This window comes from Cryptomeria japonica, chromosome 2, assembly GCF_030272615.1.
Source record: "Cryptomeria japonica chromosome 2, Sugi_1.0, whole genome shotgun sequence".
In the NCBI taxonomy this organism is placed as follows: Eukaryota; Viridiplantae; Streptophyta; class Pinopsida; order Cupressales; family Cupressaceae; genus Cryptomeria; species Cryptomeria japonica.
In genome coordinates this window covers 331,249,410-331,274,824 of record NC_081406.1, presented here as the reverse complement: position 1 = coordinate 331,274,824, position 25,415 = coordinate 331,249,410, and the positions used below count along the sequence as shown (strand labels likewise).

At 35.2% G+C, this 25,415-nt stretch overlaps 1 protein-coding gene across 3 annotated transcripts in view; it reads right to left on the bottom strand.

Annotated features, from left to right (window-relative positions):
• Positions 1–25,415, bottom strand: part of LOC131033876 (L-arabinokinase) — a 369,781-nt gene that overhangs the window by 130,495 nt on the left and 213,871 nt on the right. For 2 of the 3 annotated variants that reach the window (XM_057965176.2, XM_057965178.2), the window contains 7 exons: positions 21,931–21,984; positions 21,748–21,850; positions 21,541–21,650; positions 21,293–21,412; positions 20,757–20,813; positions 16,946–17,124; positions 16,682–16,850 (listed from right to left, as the gene is read on the bottom strand). In XM_057965176.2, coding sequence (XP_057821159.2) covers positions 16,682–16,850; positions 16,946–17,124; positions 20,757–20,813; positions 21,293–21,412; positions 21,541–21,650; positions 21,748–21,850; positions 21,931–21,984 — 792 coding nt within the window. The remainder of the gene's footprint in view (positions 1–16,681; positions 16,851–16,945; positions 17,125–20,756; positions 20,814–21,292; positions 21,413–21,540; positions 21,651–21,747; positions 21,851–21,930; positions 21,985–25,415) is intronic. The other variant, XM_057965177.2, reaches the window with a different exon arrangement.

Genomic DNA, 25,415 nt, shown 5'->3' with positions numbered 1-25,415 from the left:
TATAATACTCCCCTTACCTTAAATGTGACTTCTTTCTTAACACTAGAAAGTTGGGCAAAGGTACTATCACTCTTTCGCACTTCACTCAATGATGTCTCCCCATCATTGATCTCTAAATCTGATTGTTGTCTTGGTTTTTCTAATGCAAATTCTTCAACAAAAAAATACTCCAATGGTTTGGCTTTGGCTTTCACATTGCATTTATGTGATTGGTCCCAAGGTTCTCTGCAATGGAAGCACAATTTCTTTCTCCTAGGGACATTCAACTGCTCATTGTCCAATCTATTTGAGTCATTGCATGGCTGATGTGATTCCCTATCAAAATGCATCTTGTCCTTATCTTCCTTTTGCAGGAATTCTCTTGGTTAAAATTTGCTTCTAAAAGTAGAAGCCTCAATATCTCTAGCCATTTTGAAGGCCTCCTGTAAAGTAGGTGGATTAAGAGCCTTAATCCAACCCCTTAGTGGATTTGTCAACCCATCCATGAAAAGTACCATGAGCCTCCTCTCTGAAATTTTTGTAACCAGCAATGCAAGTCTCTGAAAATCAGCTACATATGTATCCATTGATTTCCATTGCTTTAGCTGTGCTAATTCTTTAAAATGTAACTCCATGTCTTTCTTACCAAACCTCTCAATTAATCTTTATGTGAACTCAGCATAAGAAGTGAAGTAATGCCCCTCTCGCCTGCTTTTCTGCATTGCATACTTCTTGTGCGTACCTGGCTTTGTGCTGTGGATTTTATCTCCTACAATTTGGATGTGAATCATTTTGTGGTGCTTGATCTTGCTCTGGACTCTTCATTGTTTCAATGTATGTGATTTCAAGTGTTGATCTTATGCTCGATTTGGATGTATGTTTCATGATCATTCTAGATTAATGATGTGTTTGATTGCTTCATGGTGACCTTGATTACATTGTTGCATTGAGATGCATGCTTGCTTCCTTGTTCTCGGTTGTGAGAACCATCGCATGATTGATTTGGATACTTGACTCATTTGGTTGTTGTTATGTTGTAATATAGCCCCATTGTACCTTTGATGATGGAGATAGACTAATGTCATGATATGTTATTATCCTATGTGAGATGCTGTCATAAACACCGATTTGATTAGAATGAAACAAGCGATGATGATTTGAGTAGTTGATTATAAGTAGTAAATCATATACCATGTTATTTCATTTCATTTAAGATATTAAATGCTTAGTAGTGCAAATGAGCATATTTATGTTAGATGCAGCAGTTTGTATATTTAGTTTGATGAGATATCATATTACTAACGATATTATAATGTGGACCCCATTCGAGGAATATTTATATGCTCATTGATGTAGAGAAATTATATTTATGATGTTATTAGATGAAATTAATTAAAAGAAATTATTATAATGGGGTTTGATTGATAATAAGATGTGAAAGGGATGATATCGTATCATTCGAATATATGAGAATGCATACGATGTTTAAATTCCTTTCAAAGATTTGAGTTAATTTATTATTATTATATATATATATATGTATATGAATAGGTACACTTGATGTGTGAATGTTTCAGTGACTACAAGTACAGGGCATTGGCTCCACCTAGCTCCACAGGCACCATATCCCCAACGGTGGTTAACAGGAAATAGCACACTAGCCAAATATTCGAGCCAAAACCCACTGTCCCTTGATTAGGGCAATTCCCTTGATTTTATTATTTTATTATTTTGAGCCCCGACTACCACAGTTGGTAGCTTTCGGAAAACCTAATCGTCATGTTGAGTTGGCCCGTAATGATTGTTTGCACATAGTCAGTCAGTTGAGATATGTTGTCATTTATGACAAGCATCAATGGTAACTTGATATTGTTGAAGTAATTCAATATTTATATGTGGAATATGTCTTATCTATGTTTGATTTAATGCAAATTAAATGATTAATCATGGGGGTATTTTGGAAGTTTAATTGGCATTTTAAGTTTAATTTGATATTATTATTACATTCCTCACAAAAAAGTGAGTCTATATTTGGGTAGTTGACTTCATTTTCTCAACACTTTTTTGATGTTCTTCTCTCAAAACCCTCTTCATAGACGAATTGTGTTGCTGAGCTTGGATGATTTTGGAGGAGATATTGATTTGAATTGTGGGAGTCTTGAAGTTGTCCAAATCTTGTGAGCATTGGTGGAGTGTGAAGGTTGCATTTTGTGATTGAGAGTTCTTCAATCTTGAGGTAGGCTCTCTTCATTTCCTCTTTGTCCCTAAATTTGATCTTTCTTGAATGTTGAAGATGCATTATGAGATGAGTCATGATCACGTTGTGCTTGTGTTTTGATCTCTTATGTGTTTGATTGTTGTGTTTGAATGAATGTTTGGATTCTGATGTAGAAATGGGGCGTCTTAAGGGAAATGCTGCCATATTTTCTTGGGATTCTTGTATGGGTGTTGTGTTTGTGTTTTTGGAGTGTCATGAGGTAGTCTCAAATGTGTTGGTCCCCAATTTGACCTCCCACACTTCATTTTTGTCAAATTTGATGCCCTAGATGGCTTTTCGAAGCAAATTCACACACTGAATGCAGAATCACACAATTGTACTCAAAATCAAGCAATTGCTATTTGATTCACACAATTGCTCTTAAATTCATGCAATTGCACTCAGAATCACACAATTACACTGGCAGTGAGCTAATTTTGGGTCTTATTCTTCTTTGCTATCTTGTTTGAGTTGTTTCTCCAATTTGCCTTGATTCTTGAGTTTGATTGGCCTTGAGTGAGATGAATTTTAATGTCAAGGTATGCTTCTATGAGAGGCCATAGAGAATTACACTTGTATTGGTGGATTGGGATCAATCCAGGATCGAAATCATAATTTGGAGACCTTTAGGTTGCTCTTGAGTAATGGCATTGTTATGCATTGTGTATATGATCTCTTGAGATGTTATTATGATTATTAGTATATGTATCAATGCATTGTTCTCAATCATGTATGGGCCTTGGGTGTGGGTGTTATACTATGCTTGAACTGCATTGAAGATGATATTGATACTTGACTCGTGCCTTCTTGGGTGTAATGAATTGATAGCTCTTGATGTGAGCAATTGAAATGAATGCTTGAGTTCTTGATGGAAATCTTTGAAATAGACACCTTGTATCGTATTATGTGATTGCATTTCATTGTGGGATCGAGTGGATTTGTTCTTTTGGTAGTATGACCAATTGAGTATGCCTTGCATATGGATGAAATGGCACCGTGTAAAAGATATATTTGATGTAATTGAGGATATGGCAAGTGAATCATTGCATTGTGTTTCATTTTGATTCCTCATTCGATTGAATGGGATGAGCCTAGGTCTAGGTACTAGATTGGGTCATGGGAGTGGCTCTCATTGGGGGCTAGGGCCCAATGTGGCTACTGGGATAACTCAATGGAGAGCGAGAGTAAGATATTTGATAACATAATTAAAACTTGGATTGGAATAAAACATTAATAAGAGATAATTGGATGTCCCTTGCATGCCTTGAGCGCTAGTACGAGGCTATGGATGTATTGGGAAGGCTTGGCCATCTATAGGGCATTGATTTGGCATAATTGAGTCTCCTTGTCCGTATGAGAGGGCTACTTGGTTTTGTGTGGTGCCATCCCTTCGAGCACACATGATGACACTCACTGCACCTAGCACCCTAGTATCTAGTGAAGAGCACATGGTTATACTGAGAGGGGGGGAGGGTGAATCAGTATAACAACAAATTTTACAAATTTAACTTAATTAACTTTATTAATCACGATAGCGTTATTCACTAACTTTCAACACTCATGCACATAAGAACACAATAACACATGTTTTACATGGAAACTCAAATGGGAGAAAACCACGGCAAATGAATGCTTTTATATAATTCTTCTTTTACAATGTTTGTAGGCACCAACCTACTAGAGGCACCAACCCACTGGAAGCACCAACTCCCACAACTGAGAAGAAACTCAGCAAGAGACACCAATGTCTTATTTGATAGGCACCAACCTACGAATTAGTCAATGGATGATATTGTTCTGCCTTCCTCACAAATCTGATTACAACTTCTGATCTTTCCTTTACAAATCTGATCAAGCTTATGCACTAATCTTTCTTCACAACTCCAGCAATAAACTTCTTCCACAAATCTGATTACAAGAATGCACAGTATTTGTTCACAAGACTGATCATAAATATAATAATAATATCTACCCTCAAAATCTGATCACAAATGTGGCTATGTCTTCCCTCAAATTTCTACTCTATAGTAATGCAATATATTTTCTTCTCTTCACAGTCTATTTATCCTCTTCTCTATAGATCTGCAATAAACTTTTCTTCAATTTCTGCAGAGACTCCTCCTCCCTATTTGCATAAATACTTCTCCCAAACCTGTTATAAATTCTCTTCAAAAAGTCTGATTTATTATCTTCATTCACAGCACTCTTATAATCAGGTACATGTATGTGAAATGTTTGTCTTCAAGGAGAATACATATAGCCACATACTTGCATATATCTTCTCCTAAATCTGGTACAATGTCTTCATTTACAGCCTTTCCTATAATCTGGTATAGAAAGTGATTGTCTTCAAAAACATATGCACAGCCACTCACACATGTTTCTCGCACCAATCAATGAATTATATGTTCTCTTTATATACTTCATATGTCCTTTCATAGAAAGGTTTGTGTCTTCTCTTTAATGTTAACCATTTTTTTTTTAATATTAACTCGCACCTCTTCATCTAATATTATTTCATTGTCTTTTTAATGACCATAAAACTCCATTTCATAATCGTATCATTCTCTCCTAAACTCATGCCTTTTCCTTAACAATGTCAAATCACACTTCATTATTTCTGACTTTTTATTACCCAGCATATTCATAATGCAAACTGGTCAGCATCTTCTTAATGAATCGCACCTTTTGGAAGTTTATTTATTTTCTCTAAAACACATCCCATGCTAATCGTAGCTTTATCTTTGAATAAGACAGAGTTAGGTTTTGCCTTTTCTTTGAATAAGACAAATTAAATTGTCTCTTATGGCACCGCATAATATAATTCAGTCTCTTTCTTTTGATTTAAACCAATCGCCACCTTGTCTTTTAGTCTAAATATTATTCCTGATTCCTGCTTTTTGAGACTTTTATTCGCTGGATACTTCCTTGAATAAGACAGATAGTTTTGTCTTATCTGTAATTTGTCTTTTGTGGTTTTGTCTTATTTTATTTTTTTGTCATGTGTTATACGTATAAAACTCGCTGTATATAATATATAGTTGTGTTTTGTTTGTTCTTTGACTCTTTATTATTAACAAGTTATCATTGCTGACTTCCTTTATATCTGCCTTCATATAGGCCCCCATGAGATAAGGTTTCAAGTAGACATCAACCAGGTTGCCTGAAGCTCCCTCAATTGAATCATTAATAGTCAAATATGGACATGTCTACCATGTTTAGCATCTGGGCATTGATGAGCAGAGACCACATCCCCTAGTCTTATTCTCAGATTTGATCTAATAACTTCATCCATTCTGATTTTATGTGCTTCACAAAATCATCAGCCACAACAATACAAACAGTATTCTTTCTCTCTGTCCTTTTAATAACATAACTGAATTGTCATCATTTAAACTTTAAGATGATCACTTTACTTTTTGCTTTCTCTTCTTCAAATCTTGTATACCTTCTCTCTAATTTTTTGACATTAATGACAGCAAATTCCAATCATCTATGTACCCTTGACATCAATGACAACATTTGCAACATCTAGGTCTTGATAGTTGAGTAGCACCCTATGGGCTTATTGTTTCTTGAACTTTTGGTTATCTCATTGTGATATATGCCGTATAGAAAATTTGGTGTTGCTCTTGTGGGTGCCTCCTCGCCCTTATTGTTGTCGACTAAGGATGCTAACTCGCTCTTTTGGTTTTTTACTTGATGTTGCTCAGGCAACTTCTCTTGATTGTTGCTCTTTGATGTGAGTGATGCATTGTTGACATTTCCATCTTCTTGTGGTTTTATGACTCTTGTTGGGTTGATATGTTCATGTTGATTATTTGCTCCATGTTTGTCTCTTGTGTACACCCATTGCTCTCCCTTGTATACTTGGATGACTATTTGGGCCGTGTGACTATCTCCAGGAGCACGGTGGGATAGACCTGAGGGTACCACATGGTTGAGTGGCGTTGACAACCATTGTTGGGGATCGAAGGACTTGGTTCGTGACTGACTCAATGGATTGTACCTCTTCCTCAACACTAGATTCTTCTCCTTCTCTTCTCTTTCTTGTATGATGTAATCGTTTGTATTTTGAGACATGTATCGTATCATCAATTATGTATGTATTGAAAACTCCAATGGGAGATGGATGTAATAATTAATATGATTTGGATTAGCACTACTTCTTGTGTGTCGATGTTGGTATCAGACACGACCTATGGTATTGTATCTTTATTATTCCTTGATGTATCATGATGTTATCATAGGAACATTTCAATTGGTGTTCTAAAATGACCATAGATGTGTTTGGTTTAGTATTGGAGGTTAATTTAGTCATCTCCTAGTGGGTCATGAGATTATTGACCCAATCTTGGATGTGTTGCTAAGGTAGTGACATTAGGGAACCCTTAGAGGTGAATTGAGTTATCTCGGATGGAGTTCCAAGAGTTCAGACTTTCGCATTTGCATAGTCGGTCAACATATAGTTGACCTTATCTTCAGGTTGAGCGATATACTTGTATACGCCATGCATGATGACACTTAATTACTTCAAAAAAAAAATATTTCCATGCATTCCTTGTATAGTTTTCTCTTATATTCTAGGGTTCCTTGGCGAAGTGTTACAAGCGATCTAGTCATGTCCCATGATGATCATCCCGTGATGCCATCACTCATGCAATACCATCAAGATGTATCTCTACATACTTAATCGCCTCTTCCTCTAGCATAGGGCTGAGCTGAAAACAGGTATCTACCTTTTGAACCCATGCTCAAGCTGTAGTCTTTCCCGTGCCATCAAAATAAGAAAACGTTAAATTCCCCACTTTCTTACGCAAATCATAATTATGTGATCTACGGCCAGTGTGGGGTCTATGCTTCATCTTGCTATCAATATAGTCCCTCAATGAAATAGGACCCTAAATTCAAGACCCCCACTCTCCCAATTATGTCTAACTTGATCCTGCAAATCTGTTATCTAAGGCTCATTATCAACCCATGTTGGTGCCATAGGTGGAAAGGTAGGCATAAGAGGTCTTGAGTTCATGGTTCTCTTTTGATTTGGATTTCCACCATGAACTGAGTTCTCCATTATTTCTTCCATTACTGCCTCCATTGTTGCCTCCCATATTAGCATTCTGACATTATTTGGATTAATAGAATTGTTGGCACCAATAATTACTAACATTTGTCGAGCCATTATTTCAATTAAGAGTTCTCATCTTTGATTTTGTTGTTGTTCTCTCTAGTCTGCAGCTTGTTGCCCTCTTAGGAATCCAACAAATTTAGAAATTTCCCTTCTCCTGCATCTCTTGCAAAACCTGTCACCCATATTTTTTGTGTTTTGTTTCTATACTGCCCTCTGCTCTTTTGCAACCAAATTTGGAGTAGACTTATTCTTGTGATAATGTAGTGGAAAAGATGTTTGTTTCCAACTTGACATATCACTGCTTTGTCATATTGTACCCTCCAAGATGACAGGATACAGTGCTTTGATACCATTGTAACATGTTTCCCTCTTTTGCCTTGAGCTTTTTGTTTTTTGGTTTGTGTTTGCAATTTTTTTGAATGATAAAATAAATTGCTAATAATAGAAATGATTGCATCAAACTAACAACTCAGAAAATTAAGAATATACAGAAAGTAACCAAGCTGAAAATTCTAGATTTGATTTCTGATCTGAATATACAATATTTCTCCAAAGTATGAGCAACCCAATTCATAAAATAACATATGTATTTCAGACATACCCAGAAAATGCAGCAATGAAATGGCTTAAGCTATTCACAAAATATGCAAACTGGCACTGTAGAAATGGACGCCAACCTTCAAAAAACCTCTCAGGGTTGCGTGGTGGATAGAAATGGCTGAGAACACTTCAAACGTCTCCCAGGAAGTTATCAAACCAGATTCAAACCCTAGTGCCCTCCTCTTCCAGAAAGAACATCCTTCCTTGAATGGTACAGCCAGCAGAAATCAGACCCAAAGATATGCAATAAACTCTAAAAAATTTCTTAATCAGCCACCAAGAACAATCTGAAGCTCTGAGAACTGAAGAAGAAGAAGATATCAAATCACCATTGAAGCTCAATTGTGATCTGTATGTGAAATCACCAAGATATCCTCCAAATAGTGTCTTTCAACAACACGGAGAATGTTTCTTGTAAGGGATTTCATCCTCACAAACCCTAAGAAGAATAGTCTCCTCCAAGAACAAGAACAATATCAATACCAAATCCAACATATGCAAAATGGACTCCAAACTCACTTAAATAGCTTTCCCAAAATGTAATGTCCCCATTTTGAAATAGGATTTAACTAAGTGTAATGACCCTTATATTATGTTCATTTATATATATATATATGCTCATTATTAATTTAATCATTTCAGTATATTCTTATTATTAAAATGATTATCATTATTCCCAAATTACTATTAAAGAATTATCCACAATTTATTATTAACTAAATATAAATTATTTTACAAGGCTATCCACAATTTACAATTATCTAAATAATACTTACAATTAATAAAATTATCCATTTTTTATTATTATTAATATCCTTGTTTTATTTACACCCTTGTTTATTACTAATATCATTAATTATTAATGCTTATTATTTTCATGTTTATTAATGTTCATTATTATTATTATTCATATTTATTATTAAGGTATGTGAGTGAATATCCTCAATTTATTAAAGTTTATCATTAGATTTTTCATCCCTTCCCCACATCGATCAATGTTTATTATTATTACTAATTTACTTATTAGCATAATCAATGCTTTGAAAGCACCGATCTGCATTTAAGGAATAGACGTAACCTATAATCTTGGTGAGGCAAGTATTATGAAACTGGTCTTTGGGAGAGGTCATAACCGGTCAATGGTCTTAAATACGATTGACCTTCCCTCTCCTACGTAGCACAGCATATACTCTCACTTGGGAGGGGGATAAGAGAATGGCATAGGAGACACTCACACACGAATTGAAGGAAGAAATAATACAGAAGAAAATACCAGCAATCATATGGCTGGAAAATCTCTATGGTATGAATATGTGGATTGATAATGGTTTCGTAGTATGCTGTTTTATTAGTACAGTTCAGTATTGATAATACAGTTAACACTACTAATATAATATAACAACAGTCACACTGTTAATGTAATATAATATGTTAATTCAGTCACATATTAACATAGTAATATTGTTAATCTAATATAATATAAAGATAACAAATAACATAATGATAGTAAAATCTGAAGCTCATAAGGTTAATCAAATCGGATATAATATTGCTAATATAGTAATATATTATCAATATAATTTACAAATCTAATAATAACAATAAAATGTGGAGAATTCACATATAAGACTAAGTAAATAATTGACAATGTAATTCGAATGATGCCATATTAAATTTAATTCTTAATTCTTCATATTTCTCTAATACTTGCAAAGATAGGGAGTGTGTGGGGGAAAGGCAGAGTAAATCGATCACATGGCAAAAAAGTCCCAAGACAGGTAGATAACCTTGAGGGAGCCACATGTAGACTGTTTCATGCATAGATGAAAAACTCGGATTTTGCAATAACTCGGCAAGGCCAAAAAATTTTAAAAACTCGGGACTCGCCAAAACTCGGCAAAAAACTCGGCAAAACTCGGCAACTTTATCGAACATTTGAAAATACATTTTTTTTTTATATATAATTCAAAAACACACATTTACACCAAATTTGTATAACATATATGATTTCCATGATATATAAATCAAATTTTTTTGGTAATACATAGCAACAAATGCAAGTATCATAGCATAAACCAAAAACCAAGTGCAACATATGTATAAGAGTTCAATACATATCAACGTATCATAGTGACAGTCTCATAGAGTTATAGAGTCATAGACCACAAAACAAGAACCTCTGAAATTCTGATTACATATCAAGTTCAAAGTTTGGTATCAATGAAATTATGAAAATAAGAAATCATAAATTGCGTCTACGACTAAAGCTCAAAATAGATTGTGGCCGCTGGGTGGGTGGTGCTGAAGTAGTGGCAACATCCTCAACACTAACAGGTGCCTCTTCTGCATGATCAACCTCCTGCTCCTCCTCACGTGCTGCCACTTCCGCATCCCATTCCTCTCCTGCCCTCTCCAACTCACTCAGCTGCTCATTAGTAAGGAATGGATCCAAATCATTATCAACATCATCAGGAGAAGCAACCCATTCTGCTGCATATGGATCAATGTCATCCAAGTCAAGTGCTTCATGTGAATCTTGCCCTAGCACCTTCTTCTCATGTAATCGAATGTTGTACCGCACATAGACAAGATCATTCAAGCGTTGTTGAGTCAACCTATTGCGCTTTTTTGTGTGGATGTTCTCAAAAACACTCCAGTTGCGCTCACAACCAGAAGCACTACAAGGCTGTGATAATATGCGGATGGCAAGCTTTTGAAGATTAGGCGTTGTGGCACCATAATCTTCCCACCACAAATCTGCAAGGATACAAAATGTGATTTATAACTTGTAAAGATTTCAATAATCTTAAAGAGAGAAATAAATGGTAAAAATTAAACATATGTTTTTTTTTACCTGGTCGTAAGGTGGCTCTCCTACGTTTGCAATCAGGTGAAGAAAACAATTCCCCTAAGGCCTTCTTATAACTCTGCAACTCATCAAGTATCAGGTCTCGAAGGATCTCATCATCAACTAATCTCCGAATGCATGTGTCAAGGCCAATTCTAACCTCTGCATCTGCTTTGAAACTCGGAGAGTAAAAAAACTTGGGATTCAAGAAGTAGGCAGCAGCATGAATATGTTGGTGGAGTTGATGGTTCCACCTCCGATCAATTATGCGCCATATGGGTTCATACTTGGTCTTGTTTGACCCATACAAGTGTTGAATCGCCTCTTTGGCCTTATCCATGGCCTCATATAGATACCCCATGGAGTTATGATCCCCATCCACCATTCGTAGCACCCTCACCAACGGTTCCGACACCTAGATATAAAAAATCTAACAAAATCAGCAGATTGAAATATTAGAAAATTAAATAATAAATCATCAATTAAAGTTTCAAAACTTACATTGATGATCTCCTCCACCATCTTGGCAAAATTAGTATCAAAAATGGCAATCACAACCTTCTCTGCTTCAGGCTTTGTAGCATAAGGACTCCCCAACCATCTTTCACTCACGAACATCCGCTTCAGGTTGGGCAATGTAGCAAGTATGCTCTGCAAGGTGAGGAAATTGGTAGCAAAGCGTGTGACCCCCGACCGCACAAGATCCTTACCTTCAGTGTGTTCTCTCATAAGATTCAGGACCCATGTGTGATTGTAGATGTATTTGGTGATATTCCTTCCATCTTCAACCACTTTCTTTACCCAACTTAGTTTCCCTATGTCCTCAAGGAGCAAGTCAAGACAATGGGCAGCACAAGGGCTCCAAAATAATGTCGGATGTCTAGCCATTAGAAGTTTGCCGGCTGCCACATATGCAGCTGCATTATCAGTCACAACTTGGATGACATTCTGCACTCCCACATCCATCACCACTTCATCCAACATGTTGCACAAGGTCTCCGCATTCTTCACTTCATTGGAGGCATCAATTGATTTTAAAAATACTAACTGTCCTCCTGAAGCAACTAGAAAGTTGATGAGTGTCCTGTTCCTACCATCTGTCCATCCATCAGAAAGAATGGTGCAGCCATTCTTTTCCCAAATAGTCCTTTGCTCTTCCACTAATGCATGAGTGTTTTGGACCTCATCCTGCAATAACGGTCCACTTACCTCGTAACGGCTTGGGGATTTGAACCCCTTACCTGCCACAGTCAACGCGGTGACCAATTGGTCCCAAGATGGACTAGAAATAGCATTGAACGGAACATCGTTGTAGATAAAAAATCTAGCACACGCCACCTTGGCTTGTTGGTGAGCCTCTTTATTCCATGCAGTGCCAAGCAATCCAGGTTGTGCACCAGGAGTGTTACGTGGAATAAAGAAGTTTTCCATGTTGCTGTCCAAAGTTCCCTTTGCTCGTATCCGTGGCCCAAGGGAAGAACCAGATGTCCCCACATCTGTATGTGACCCCATGGAACTCAAATCTGCCCTTGGGGCTGCCATTGCCTCTGCTGTTCTCTTTTTTGTTGCCTTCCTTTGATCATATGCTTCAAGCGTTGCTATTGCATCTCTCGTAGCCTCTTCAGTACATTCCGTACAGCTTGTGGTATCTCGGCATTGAATTTTTGCAAGGTGATATTTGAACCTATTAATGCCACCTTTTACAATTTTTTTGCAATGGTTGCAAAAAACATCTCCTCGTTTTGGACCTGGTCTCCCATGTTTCCAACAAGGGTCTCTCTTTTTGCCACCAACTTTAACTGTAGAAGCTGAATCCATTTTCTTTCAAAAAGATGTGGAAAAGAACCTAGCAAAAGAGAGGCAACATTTAGAGATAAATAACATTGTTACCAAAAAAAATCACAAACATCCAAAAATTACAATGACTGTATAACTGTATTTTATTTACAGTCAAAATAGATGACTCTCTAAAATTAAAATTTTTAATTGGTTGTGTATTTTTTTAAGTTTTTAACTTCAAATTTAAATTTAAATGAAATACTTTAATACACATTGACATTACACAGTTGACAGTCATTTCAAATGACTATGAGTATTTCACAATTGACTGTGTAATACACAGTCATTAATTACAATGTACATTAATGATTAATGTATTACACAGTCATCAGTCATTTGAAAATGACTATGTATTACACAGTCATTTCAAAATTTCAAATGACTGTGTATTACACAGTCATCAGTCATTTGAAAATGACTGTGTATTACACAGTCATCAGTCATTTGAAATTTTGAAATGACTGTAATGACTGTGTATTACACAGTCATTTGAAAATGACTGTGTAATACACAGTCATTTCTCATTTGAAATGACTGTAATGACTGTGTATTACACAGTCATTTGAAAATGACTGTGTAATACACAGTCATTTGGAAATGACTGTGTATTACACAGTCATTTCAAATGACTGATGACTGTGTAATACACAGTCATTTGAAAATGAATGTGTATTACACAGTCATTTGAAATGACTGTGACTGTGTAATGATGACTGTGTAATACACAGTCATTTGAAATGACTGTGACTGTGTAATGATGACTGTGTAATACACAGTCATTTGAAAATTTGAAATGACTGTGTATTACACAGTCATTTGAAAATTGAAATGACTGTGACTGTGTAATACACAGTCATTTGAAATGACTGTGACTGTGTAATGATGACTGTGTAATACACAGTCATTTGAAAATTTGAAATGACTGTGTATTACACAGTCATTTGAAAATTGAAATGACTGTGATTGTGTAATGATGACTGTGTAATACACAGTCATTTGAAAATTTGAAATGACTGTGTATTACACAGTCATTTGAAATGACTGTGACTGTGTAATACACAGTCATTTTCAAATGACTGTGTATTACACAGTCATTTCAAATGACTGATGACTGTGTAATACACAGTCATTTGAAATGACTGTAAATTGTAATTACTAATTACTAATGATTGTGTATTACACAGTCATTTGAAATGACTGTGACTGTGTAATACACAGTCATTTGAAATGACTAAGACTGTGTAATACACAGTCATTTTCAAATGACTGTGTATTACACAGTCTTAGTCATTCGAAATAAAACAATACAAAAAGATACCTGGTTGTGCGTGCAAATGCAAACAATACAGTCATTTTGACTGTGTAATACACAGTCATTTCAAATGACTGTGTATTACACAGTCAAAACGACTGTGTATTCGAAATAAAACAATACAAAAAGATGCCTGGTCGTGCGTGCAAATGCAAACAATACAGTCATTTTGACTGTGTAATACACAGTCATTTCAAATGACTGTGTATTACACAGTCAAAATGACTGTGTATTCGAAATAAAACAATACAAAAAGATACCTGGTCGTGCGTGCAAATGCAAACAATACAGTCATTTTGACTGTGTAATACACAGTCATTTCAAATGACTGTGTATTACACAGTCAAAATGACTGTGTATTTGAAATGAAACAATACAAAAAGATACCTGGTCGTGCGTGCAAATGCAAACCCTATGCAAATCGCGTGGCGTTTTTTTGCCTTCCGGAGTCGCGCGAGCCGCGAAATGGAATAAAGACTTCGGTTTTTTTTTTGCCTGCGACTTAAGTCGCGTTTTTCTCGCATTTTGTGCCGCGTTTCGGGCGGGTTTTGGCCATTAACGGCGATTATTTGCCAAAAAAATCGCGGCGAGTATATTAAAAAATCGCCCCGAGTATTTCCGCGATTAACTCGCGCGGGATTATGGATCGCGATTACTCGCGAGTTTTTGAATTGCTCGCCGAGTTTTTCATCTATGGACTTTCATGTGCCCTTGGCACAGTAAATCTTCCATCTTGTAAGGTTTAGCAGAATAGGAAAGAGGAGTCTCATGCAATCTGTGGGAAGTAAACCCTACAACAAATTTACAATCGGTTCATCTTAATTGAAAGAATCTTCAAATTTCATTATTGGCATAAGTAAATAAATGATAGGTATACACAATATTAGCTATGGTTGGAAAAATAAGAAAAGTCATGTTGTATAAAGGATGGGCTCCTAATCCTAAATCCTAAAATTATTGCTAATTTATGTTTTTCGAGTGAATTTAGGAAGGGGTCATCACACAAAATCCCATGCCCAAGCTGGAAAGAAACTTTAATCTAATTAAAATTCTTGTCTCCCTCATAAAGTGCTTCCCACTTCCAAATGGCCCCTTTTATTAAATAAAACTTCCTTATAATATTTGGCACCACAATAGTCCTTTTAATTTAAGAATTTGAAATAATGATAAAGTTAAATCTTCAATTTAACTTTATTAATTAATAACTTGTCATTATTTTATTTAAAACCATTGGACTATATCAAATGTTGAGATAACACTAACACATGAGCCTACAAAAACCCACCGGTTAGGCTAACTGTGCACCATACTAAATTGATTAGAAAGGGACATTACATTCCTCAAGAAATTTTTCCACTAGAATAATGTGCTTAGGGAGGGCCATATGGCACTGAAGGTTATAGTTTTTCCATCATTAAATGACTGACTGCAAAGTATGTTTATGTTTGATACATTAAATATTCTAGGGCATCATATTTTTTAACCCTTAACCATAGGTATGTCAAGATTAATTTGAATTTTGAACATATTATACCCTCATGGTTGGTGAGGTACAAATGTTTTCAGATGTATGAATACCAATTTCTGCACAAAACTTCATGGATTGCATTTGTTTTCTTGTCAACTCTTCAACCAATTATTTAGAGTGGCTAAGATTGTGAACCCCAAGATAATGCTTTTCTACACTTGTAAAATAACACAGCCAGAGTTTGTTTTGGTTCTAAAAGTGGATTGAATGATGGAAGATTTGGTGTGAACCATTTTCCCTTGTGCAACACACTTTTCCAATTATGAATGCACTTGAAATAAAATTTAAAAGAGCTTCAATTCTAATAATAACTTGACAATAATTAATAACTGAAATAAGTTAACAATCTGAACTTAAGGAGGATTTAGGTAAGAAGAGTGGTAGTGTTCCATGTCATCAGCAGGATGACTTATCTAATTTATATGATAAAGTGTAATAACAATTTCCATTGAAGAGAGTTTTCAATAAATTTATCATATATACTGCTAACACATCTTGAAGTTAGGATGACTGCAACAACATTTGGACTCATCATGCTTTCTCTAGTAGATGCAACATTTTGGAGTGCTAAGGTGAATGGATGAAATAGACTAAGTGCCAAATTCAGCATCAACATTCTCAATCAATTTCCAAGAATGCTAGTTAACCTTTTACAAAGACACGTGAGACAATATTTATTATTTATATTTACAATATGTTCAAACAGTTACATTGTCAAGCCCCAAGGAAATGAACATTCACTGTAGTTTGATTATGTCTTTATTTTTTTGCTCTGTAGTCATGCCCTTTTATAAGTCCCTGCAAATGAGGTGCTTGTCAGTGGGTGCTTGTCAATGAGGACTTAGTTTGTTATAAAGGTGAGATGCTCCACCATGTATATTTGAGAAATTGAACCACAAAGCAGTATTGCACTTCTAACTGATTTAGTGGGTGTGAAACAAGTTAGAGATCAAAGTTTCAAAACTGAATAAGAGAGGAGTTATGTTGATGTAGACTCACAAAGTAGCATATGGGTGTGAAAGCACTTAGAAATGCAGTTGAGTGGCATGAACACATAGAAAAGGATATAATTTGTATGTCTGTCTATAAATTTCACAGCTTTCTGATGGCTACAGAAAATTCACTGCTAAAACACACCCACTACATGTTGGAAATCGTTAAATGCATAAAGATAGAAAAACAGAGACCTCCCAGTTGAATAAACCAGCTGCAGCCAAACGCTCGCGGACATTGTGCCTCTCTGTTTTCTCATTTGAACTGAAACCAAAGTCCAAACTTGCCAAACTCTTCAAAAAGGTCACTGTGTCTGGCAAGCCATGCAGTTCTCCATGGAGAATCTTGAACTCGTCAAAATCTCTAATTAACATATAAGACGGGGATTCTTTGTTGAAAGAGCCACTCGCAAATGCCAAAAGGGAAAGCAATATAAAATAAATGTACTCTAGACTTACAGTTCTTTAGCTCCAGTTATATTACATCCACTTCTGTCTTTACTAGGTACCATAGGACGGAGACCAAGCTCATTTTCTGCATGAGAATACCATTCTGGAATAGAGATATCGCGTCCAGGAATCCTTTGTAACTGAAATCCAAGAATAATAGCATCCTGCAATCTCCTTGCTCCACTATACTGCAAGATAGGAGACAAAACAGTAAAAACCACATCAGTGCAATAAGAGAACTGTTCAAATCATAGAACTACTACAAGTCCTAAATTTTTAACCCACTGATGCTGTGTGAAAGGCTTGCATCAAAATAATTGATTATGGATTATATATGCATGCATATAGGCTTTGGACAATTCTTCCACATTTTCTTGTGAAACATGACACAGACTTATGTCTTTGTAGAATAATATGGAAAAATTGCCATTTAGGGGGTAGAAAATAGAAAGCAATTTTATAGATACCATGTCTTAGAAGAGGACCCTTTAACTACAAATTTAAGGGTCACTAAAACTTTATAAAAATTGGCCCACCTATGACATACTGGAACAATAAATAAAACCTAATATGGCTAGATTTACCCTCAAAGAGGGATTTTCGGTTTAATCTCAGTGAGAGGACTTCCAGCTATGTTATATAAAATCCATGTTATTGTATTTGCTAGGTTCCTAGTAGCAATTCCTGGTAAAACTAGCACCTGCTACCTTTCCCATGCCAGTTAGACACATTTTCCCAGGTTATTCAATAAACAGGTCAACACCAGTCAATACCAAGTCAAAGTGGGTAATAACATCAAATATGAGAAATTTTCAAAAAACAACCTGTTAATTGAAAAAAATGGCAGGGCTTCCAGTATGAAAGTGGCTTTTTTCCATAAACCCCTCAAAACTGTTCTTTTATTACTTTTTCACATTCAGGCAGCAGTTAAACAATTTTTCAGAGTTTACACTCCATAATACCCAAAACAGATCTATACCATTCCTTTTTAAGAAAAAATAGTAATGACATAGCGGCAGATTGACCCGACTTTTTGTCGCCTTTGCACATGCAAGAGCTTAAACATTGACAGGTAACTTCCATTCTTACCTAAGAGGACCAAAGACTGAAGCAGAACAGCTTATACTGTCGGCTTTACATACCAAAATGATATATTGAATAGCATAACTTCAATTTTTTATTATTTTGATCACTTTTTCAGTTTCAGGCAGCAGTTAAGCAATTTTTAAGAGTTTTCATTCCATCCTATCCAAAAACATATTTATACTATTCCTTTCAAAGAAAACACAGGAATGACATGGCTACAGATTGACCCACCTGACTTTTTGTAAGGTTTACATATGCAAGAGCTGAATCATTGACAGATAATTTCCATTCTGACCCAACAGGACAGAAAATTGAAGCGGAACAACTTATACTATCAGTTTTATTTACCAAAATGATATATTGAACAGCATAACTTCAAATTTACTTCTGTCCTATGAAAAGAACTACTACAATCATTCCATAGATATATTTCAAACAGAAGCCAAACTGCCACAGAGATATTGGTTCCTTAAGATCTTTGCATTCTTTCTCAATTAAATCCCAGATGAACAGATGTAGGAGAAATTACCTATCCCATGAATGCCACCTTCAGTTCCTTGGTAATACCATAATAATATTACCAATTGTAAAATGCACACCCCTCTTGTTCCTTAGTAGAAAATGTGTCATTATTCTTGGGTAAGTATACTTAGCCTACTATAAGTTCATTTCATCTATGAGCCATAGTATGCAGAATTAAGTTCCACTATGTACTGGTTATTTGAATTTTGTATTCTCCAATTTTCTTGTGTAAATGAGACTTGCATAATGAGTCCATGATAATATGTACTCAAAGACTGAAAAATTGATACTTACGGAGAATTTGAAAGTAACTGGCAACAATGAATCTTTATTTATGTCTTATAATTGAAGTTTGGAGTTTGTGCCTCTTTCTACAAACTCTATTTGGCAAGAGATAATATTTGCAGTTTTTTCCCCCATGTTTGAATGACTATTTTAGCATCTTTTAATTTGCCATGTTTTTCCTTATTTTTCCTTTTTTATATTCATGTAATTGAATTCCATGTAGACTTTCAGCTTGTCATGTCATTGCTGTGTAAGTATAATGCTGCCATGCTTAGGTTTGTCCCACCATGTTGTTTATTAAAAAGCTAGGACCTGCACTTTTAAGTAATTTACTGATTGAAAAGAAATTTCACAATTGTTCAATTTGTATTTTTTGCAAACTAATTTTATTTCTAGCTTGCAAGGAATACAGCAGCCAGCTTCCTACATTTAGAACCCAGCAAATTTTTATTCTTGGATCCAGGCTCCAGAATGATGCTTTGGAAATATTCTGTAGCATTCTAGAACTTTGAAAAAACTTCTTGAAGACATTTTAATTGAACATAAAGCATGTACAGGTCATCTACTTAAATATTAGGTTTCATCTTTGTGAAGAAACCCGATTTCTGTGAGATATTTACTGCTATGGGTGAAATGACAGAAGGATGTACAATTTAGAAAGAAGTTAAATAATGGTGTGAACTGTAAGGCGTTTCGCGAATCAGCCTTGTAGATATTTTAGTCTGTATTTTAAAAGGTCAGGAAGCCATAGTTGTGAATCGTGATTGAAGGAATGATATATTCCTGGATGAACTTAGCAGTTGCCCCATACTCCCTTGAAGATTTACAGGAAAAAATCTGAGATATTCATCACCTTCAAGTTTTGAGTAAGAATCAAATTCAAAGATATAGAAGTTGAAAATTCAATTTTCTGAAACCTCTAGTCTTATAATTTAACAATAATATAGTCATGCAATATATCTCTGTGATACAGAATAGTATGGATTCCTTATATCACTTGATGTAGTTTATTAACTTTATTCCACAGCCAATCATCTTCTATTTGGTTATATTTATTCCATCTACATGACAATAATATCATCATATGACTATCTGCTAATTCCTTAAAATATAATATGTGAATTACTCAGGGCATTCTAAATTTATCATTCTAGAATTTTATACTGAGAATACACTGCTCATCACATGAGATTGTTATAGATGGATTTTTCCTTTATCCTAACCAAAACTAAGTACACTATTAAAATTTAACCAAAAGAAAATATAACTAGTCATATAAAGGAGAACCTGAATTTGCTAGATACATCAAGTGTGACCCTCCAAAATACCTGAGTTGATTGCATTATAGATTGAAAGGAAGAAAAAACTAAAATTGAATTGTAAGAGTAAAAAGAGCTTTTCTAGATCTCAAGCTAACCTCTTGTGTTAGTTAGCACACACTTTAATGTGAATAACATCATAGTTTGCAATCATGACTACTTACTGACAGTTACTGTATTAAACAAACAAAATTGTTAACTCACCTATCCAAATAAGTAAACCATGCTTCATACAGTAAATTATGTGTAATAATGATTCCATGTTTATTTGGAACTAAACAAGATACACAATTCTAAGTACTGAGAACACATTTCTTGCTAGCATAATTCTGGCTACCATCAAGATTTACAGTAGAAAAGAAAACTATATATTTTAAACAGAATTTTAATTTTTGCAAATTATATCTTTTACAAAATATGAAAAAAAATAGTGGAGTGATACAGAGGAAAGAGTAACACATGCAATAAAAGCAAGTAGACAGCTCATTCAGCACTGTTTATTACTCCAATAATTTTGCCACAAATTTAGATATTTCTCAATTATATTTGACTCGAAAGTTAGAATAGTAATCGAAAGAAACATGAGGAGGGTAAATATGCATGGTCACCTTATCTGAAGTGCATAATTTTCCAATAGCAGTGTTCTGCAAGATACTTGCAGCCACCTGTAAAAACCAAACAAAATTAGCTTTTTCTCTGGATTCTTACTCTCTTATTTATCACAGGGAAAACCTTTTTTATGATTTAACATAAAATTAACTGAACACAGGAGTCACTTTTAGAATATAGATTATGAAAACTCAATGGAGAATAATCAGACTCCACACTAGAGTGACAAATAAACTAGCAAAATGCCATATGCCTGTTTAAACTAGTTTGGTTCATTGAACAAGATGAACCAGAAAAGTCTTGCTGTCCATAATGTTTTATTCCTATTTTTGCCATGTTTTTCTCAAAGTAAAAGGAATTCAATCATGCCAGCATGAATAGTGAAAGTATCAGTTATGAAGGCGGTGCCTTATCATCCATCCAGTCTAACAAAGGATGTAAATGTGATCACTGGACATGCTAAATCACACCATATGCTATATACATCTCATAGAAGAGATCAAGATCCAAATTCAAAATCATATAAAGAGCATACCTCACCGCCATTAATTGGTGCATCATAACAAGGTTTTAATTTTAGTGCACGGGCAAGGTATGGAATCCAGTGCCCAGTTAGTAAGTCACGTCTGATCATTTCAACACCTCCATGGTAGTACTGTTCAAAATGAAAAATCAATAACATGCTGAAGAGTAAAGTGAATGAACAGTGCAATTCCAGCTCAGTGCAAATTTATTGCAATAAGATGAATATGAATGTAAATAGTGTATCATTTCTGGTTTTACCTCAAGCATGTTCCTCAAAAAAGGTTCTTCATTAAAATAATCTCTACGAACAAAGACAAATGGTATCTTGTATGCCAATGCTTCACTGACAGTGCCATATCCAATTTTGCCTGGGGTATTAAAAGTTTTACTCTGTTAACTCACCATACATAGACATTGAAAGACATACATGTCTAACTTCTTAAAATTTAGAATACTAAGTAATACCAAGCATGCAGTCACTTGCTGCTATCAAATCAGGTGTGTACACATCTGTTGAAAGCCTTTTAAAGTTGCGTGGAAACTCCTGCTTTGGAGATGCAGCGCATACCTTTCCCAGGGCACAGAAAGTGACAGCATAAGTAGCTATAGTTACATTATTAAAGAAACATTGGAGTTTTGTATACGCACCAGGCATATCCAACCAGGCGGCAACGATTCTTCCTTCAAGGCCCAGCTGGCTTCCTGAGTATTTCAATATTGCAATAAATTAGTTTTAGGTATCAGCCAATTTAATGTATATTGAGTTATAGATAGAATGTATCTCCCTGGAAAATGAATGAATTCAAAGAATCAACTAATGATGAACCAAGCTGCTTCTTCATAATAGGCAATTCCTTGATCAAGATATACACTATATTAGAAATGTGTTGCCTTCAGAAACAATAATGCAGGAACAATAATCCAGTGATCATAACAAGCATACTAGGTGAGTGATATATAATTTATGTAGAATGAAATTCAATCAAGCTAGTTAAGAACATACTTTAAGAGGTAATCCTAATAGAGTTATTGTCAAGACTCAAGTTGACATGGAATGCTAATAATATCATTTCCATGCTAATTTTCATCTACATTAGACTGTTTCACAGAAGCGAATTCCTTTTCTCAAGGCTTCAGGAATGACAAGATCTAAGCTGCCCTCTGAATTGGAAGCTATCTTTGGAAGGCATCAACTGCTTCCCTTAGACAATGATTTTTAATGAGTAAGCAATTAATAATAACATTTCGAGGTTCATACTTGTCTTGAAGTGATCCGTCTCATGGTACGGATAAGATCGCATTGGCAGTGTATTTTTGAAGGGAGTATCCCTTAGTTGCTAGTTTGGGTTCAAGTTCAGGGCTTAAGTTTGACAGTTCACCAACTATTTTTCCAGGCTTGGTACAGCCAGGTTCAGCCATATTATCTTTATATATATGTAAAAAACCCAACCTAGAAAAAATATGTGTTTATTAGCATTTTAGTTCACACCTTTCAATGTGACATAGAATGTAACAAATGTGTGGTAGAAAAAACCAGCCTAATCTAAACATATGTACTTGCTATCTACAATCAAGACAATGTCTTCTAGGATTGTTCATGCTCATGCTAAATAAAACTAAAGGTGCATCTTTTTGGATTCATCTATAGAATAAGGTGAGAACACACTTTGACTAAAAGATTTTTATGCTTTTTTGACTAAAAGAAGACCTTACAATTACTACATGATTATATTGTTCAACTAAAAGTAGAGACTAACCAGTGCAAGTAAACATCTCAACAATTTAAAATCAAAATGAACATTACTAAATTCCACTAAATGAATGATGAATTCTAGATTAACAATAATACTCAATGAATAATGTTGGTTGAAAATTTTGTACACCTAGGAAGATGTGCAAAATTGTGGATTCAACCACAGCGTGTGAGTGCAAAACTCTCATAATCTAAGTGAAGGCTCCCCCTTTTCTACTACTACTAACTAAACACTAATCTAATTTGGGCGGGATAACATCCTTTTCTCTTTTTTCAGAAAAGATGATATTCTTTTCTCTTCCTAGAAAAGAAATAACAATGAAGAAAACAAATACAGTAGCTTAAAGAACCTTAATAATAACAAGAATGCTTATACAAAAAGGAAGTGAAGTTTTTGTGAAAGCTCAAAGTCTTCCGTCACTTCCTTTGAGACGAGAAAATAGAAACAAAGCCCAAAGTCTTTTAATTCTCACTATCCTATCTACCTTTCCAAAATAGTAAAACAAGAACAACGTACAACATATAACAGCACAAAGTCTGCAAATATGATGTACCTTTGAACTACTTCAAATGGGAACAACCACAAGCACAAAGTCTTGCAACTCTTCTCAGCTTTTAACACTTAACTACACTAATTTAACCCTCACTATTTGCAACACAAAGTCTGCAAGAAATCAGATTAAAACTCTTTCCAACAACCTCACTAGAATCTCAAGTATATGTAGGAAAATATATTATTGCTACATAAGAACACGATGAATATATAAAAACAAAGTATCAACACAAAGTCTGAAAACTCAAGTGCTCTCCTTATATTGCTTGAAAGTTGAATTTACAAGTATAAAACTCAAAGTTTTTATCGCTGTAAATTTTTGTAGAGTTTTCTTGCTTGCCAAAAAGATAAAAATTACAAAGAGTACCCTCTGATATATATAGGAGAGGGGCTGAGAGCAAAAAGTGGGAGAAGTCTAGCTAACTGAGACTTTTTCCACAACTAACTATAACTAACTATGACTTATTCAAATTACAGTCCTATTGCTAACCAACTTGTAATTTGTTTACATGCAATTACAAGTTACAAGATTACAAGTGATTAAACTACTTGTAATTACAAGTCTCAACACTACATGTAATTTGTTGAAAAGAAAATACATAAACAAAACTCAAGGGTCGTGAGACACTTCTTATTCCCTTCTATCTCTGGCCATGAAAGATTGGAATTTGTCAATTGATTTCTGCAACTCATCAGGATCTAGACCTATGTAATATACCCACAATTATTTTCAATTAATTTCCAGTTACAACACAACAAAAACCCGTTAAGGTTAGGAAATCGAAATACAATAATGCTGAAATTGTAACCCTTCCACTTTCTAATCACCAAGTGCCCAATATGGGAAGGTGAGAGCATATGATGTTGAGGGAATCGTTAGATTCAAATAACTGGAAAAATTAAAATGTTTGGACGGCAAGCCAACCTCTTCTGCTACTAGCCCCTTCCGCTTATACATTGGGTGACAGAAATACTGAAAATCACTTGGCGGTAAACTAGCCAAGGACAAGCCAAGAAACTGAAATAACAATCACTCAACCGCTTATCCAGCGGCAGGACTAGAAATGAAATTAAAAATCAACTCTACCGCTTATGTAGCGGGAGGACAGTATTACAATATTCAAAGCAGGCGGCAAAGCCAACCTCTTCCACTTATGCAGTGGGACTAAGAGCAATAATCCAATTAGATAGCTATTAGTACTACTAACCAGCTTTACAATGCACAATATGGCTTACAAATTAAGAGAAATCACTATCCCAAAGATAGGTAGCAAGGCCAACAACCTCTTCCACTTTGCAGTGGGTCTAAGAAAGATCAATAGAAATTGTTGTTATTACTACTACCAGCATTACAATATGAATCATAGAAGATAAGAATGAAGAACCAACAACTGCAAACAATTACCAAGATCTTTCTCTCCATATCAAAGAACCCACACACCCTAAAACTAACTCTACACAGGAAGACACTCCAAATCGGAAAATCTCTAAATCTGATATACTCCTAGTACGCTAAAAACACACAGACCAGCAACACCAAATCCCACTAAAACACTCACAACTCGCCCAATTCTTAACCAAATGACATGAAACTGAAAGCATATGATCACTAGGAGGTAGGCGATCAATCCTAGGACAACAAAACATGGCAAACTGACCCCAATAATTAATGCACACATCCCAAAGCACTCAGCCACATGGTATGACCAGCTAGGGTACGATTTTGCAAAAATAAAATCCCAAACACCATTTTGGCCTCTAAAAACTCACAAAATGAATTGCCCAAACCATAAAAAGAGATAGAAGAAATACCCAGAACGAGAAGAA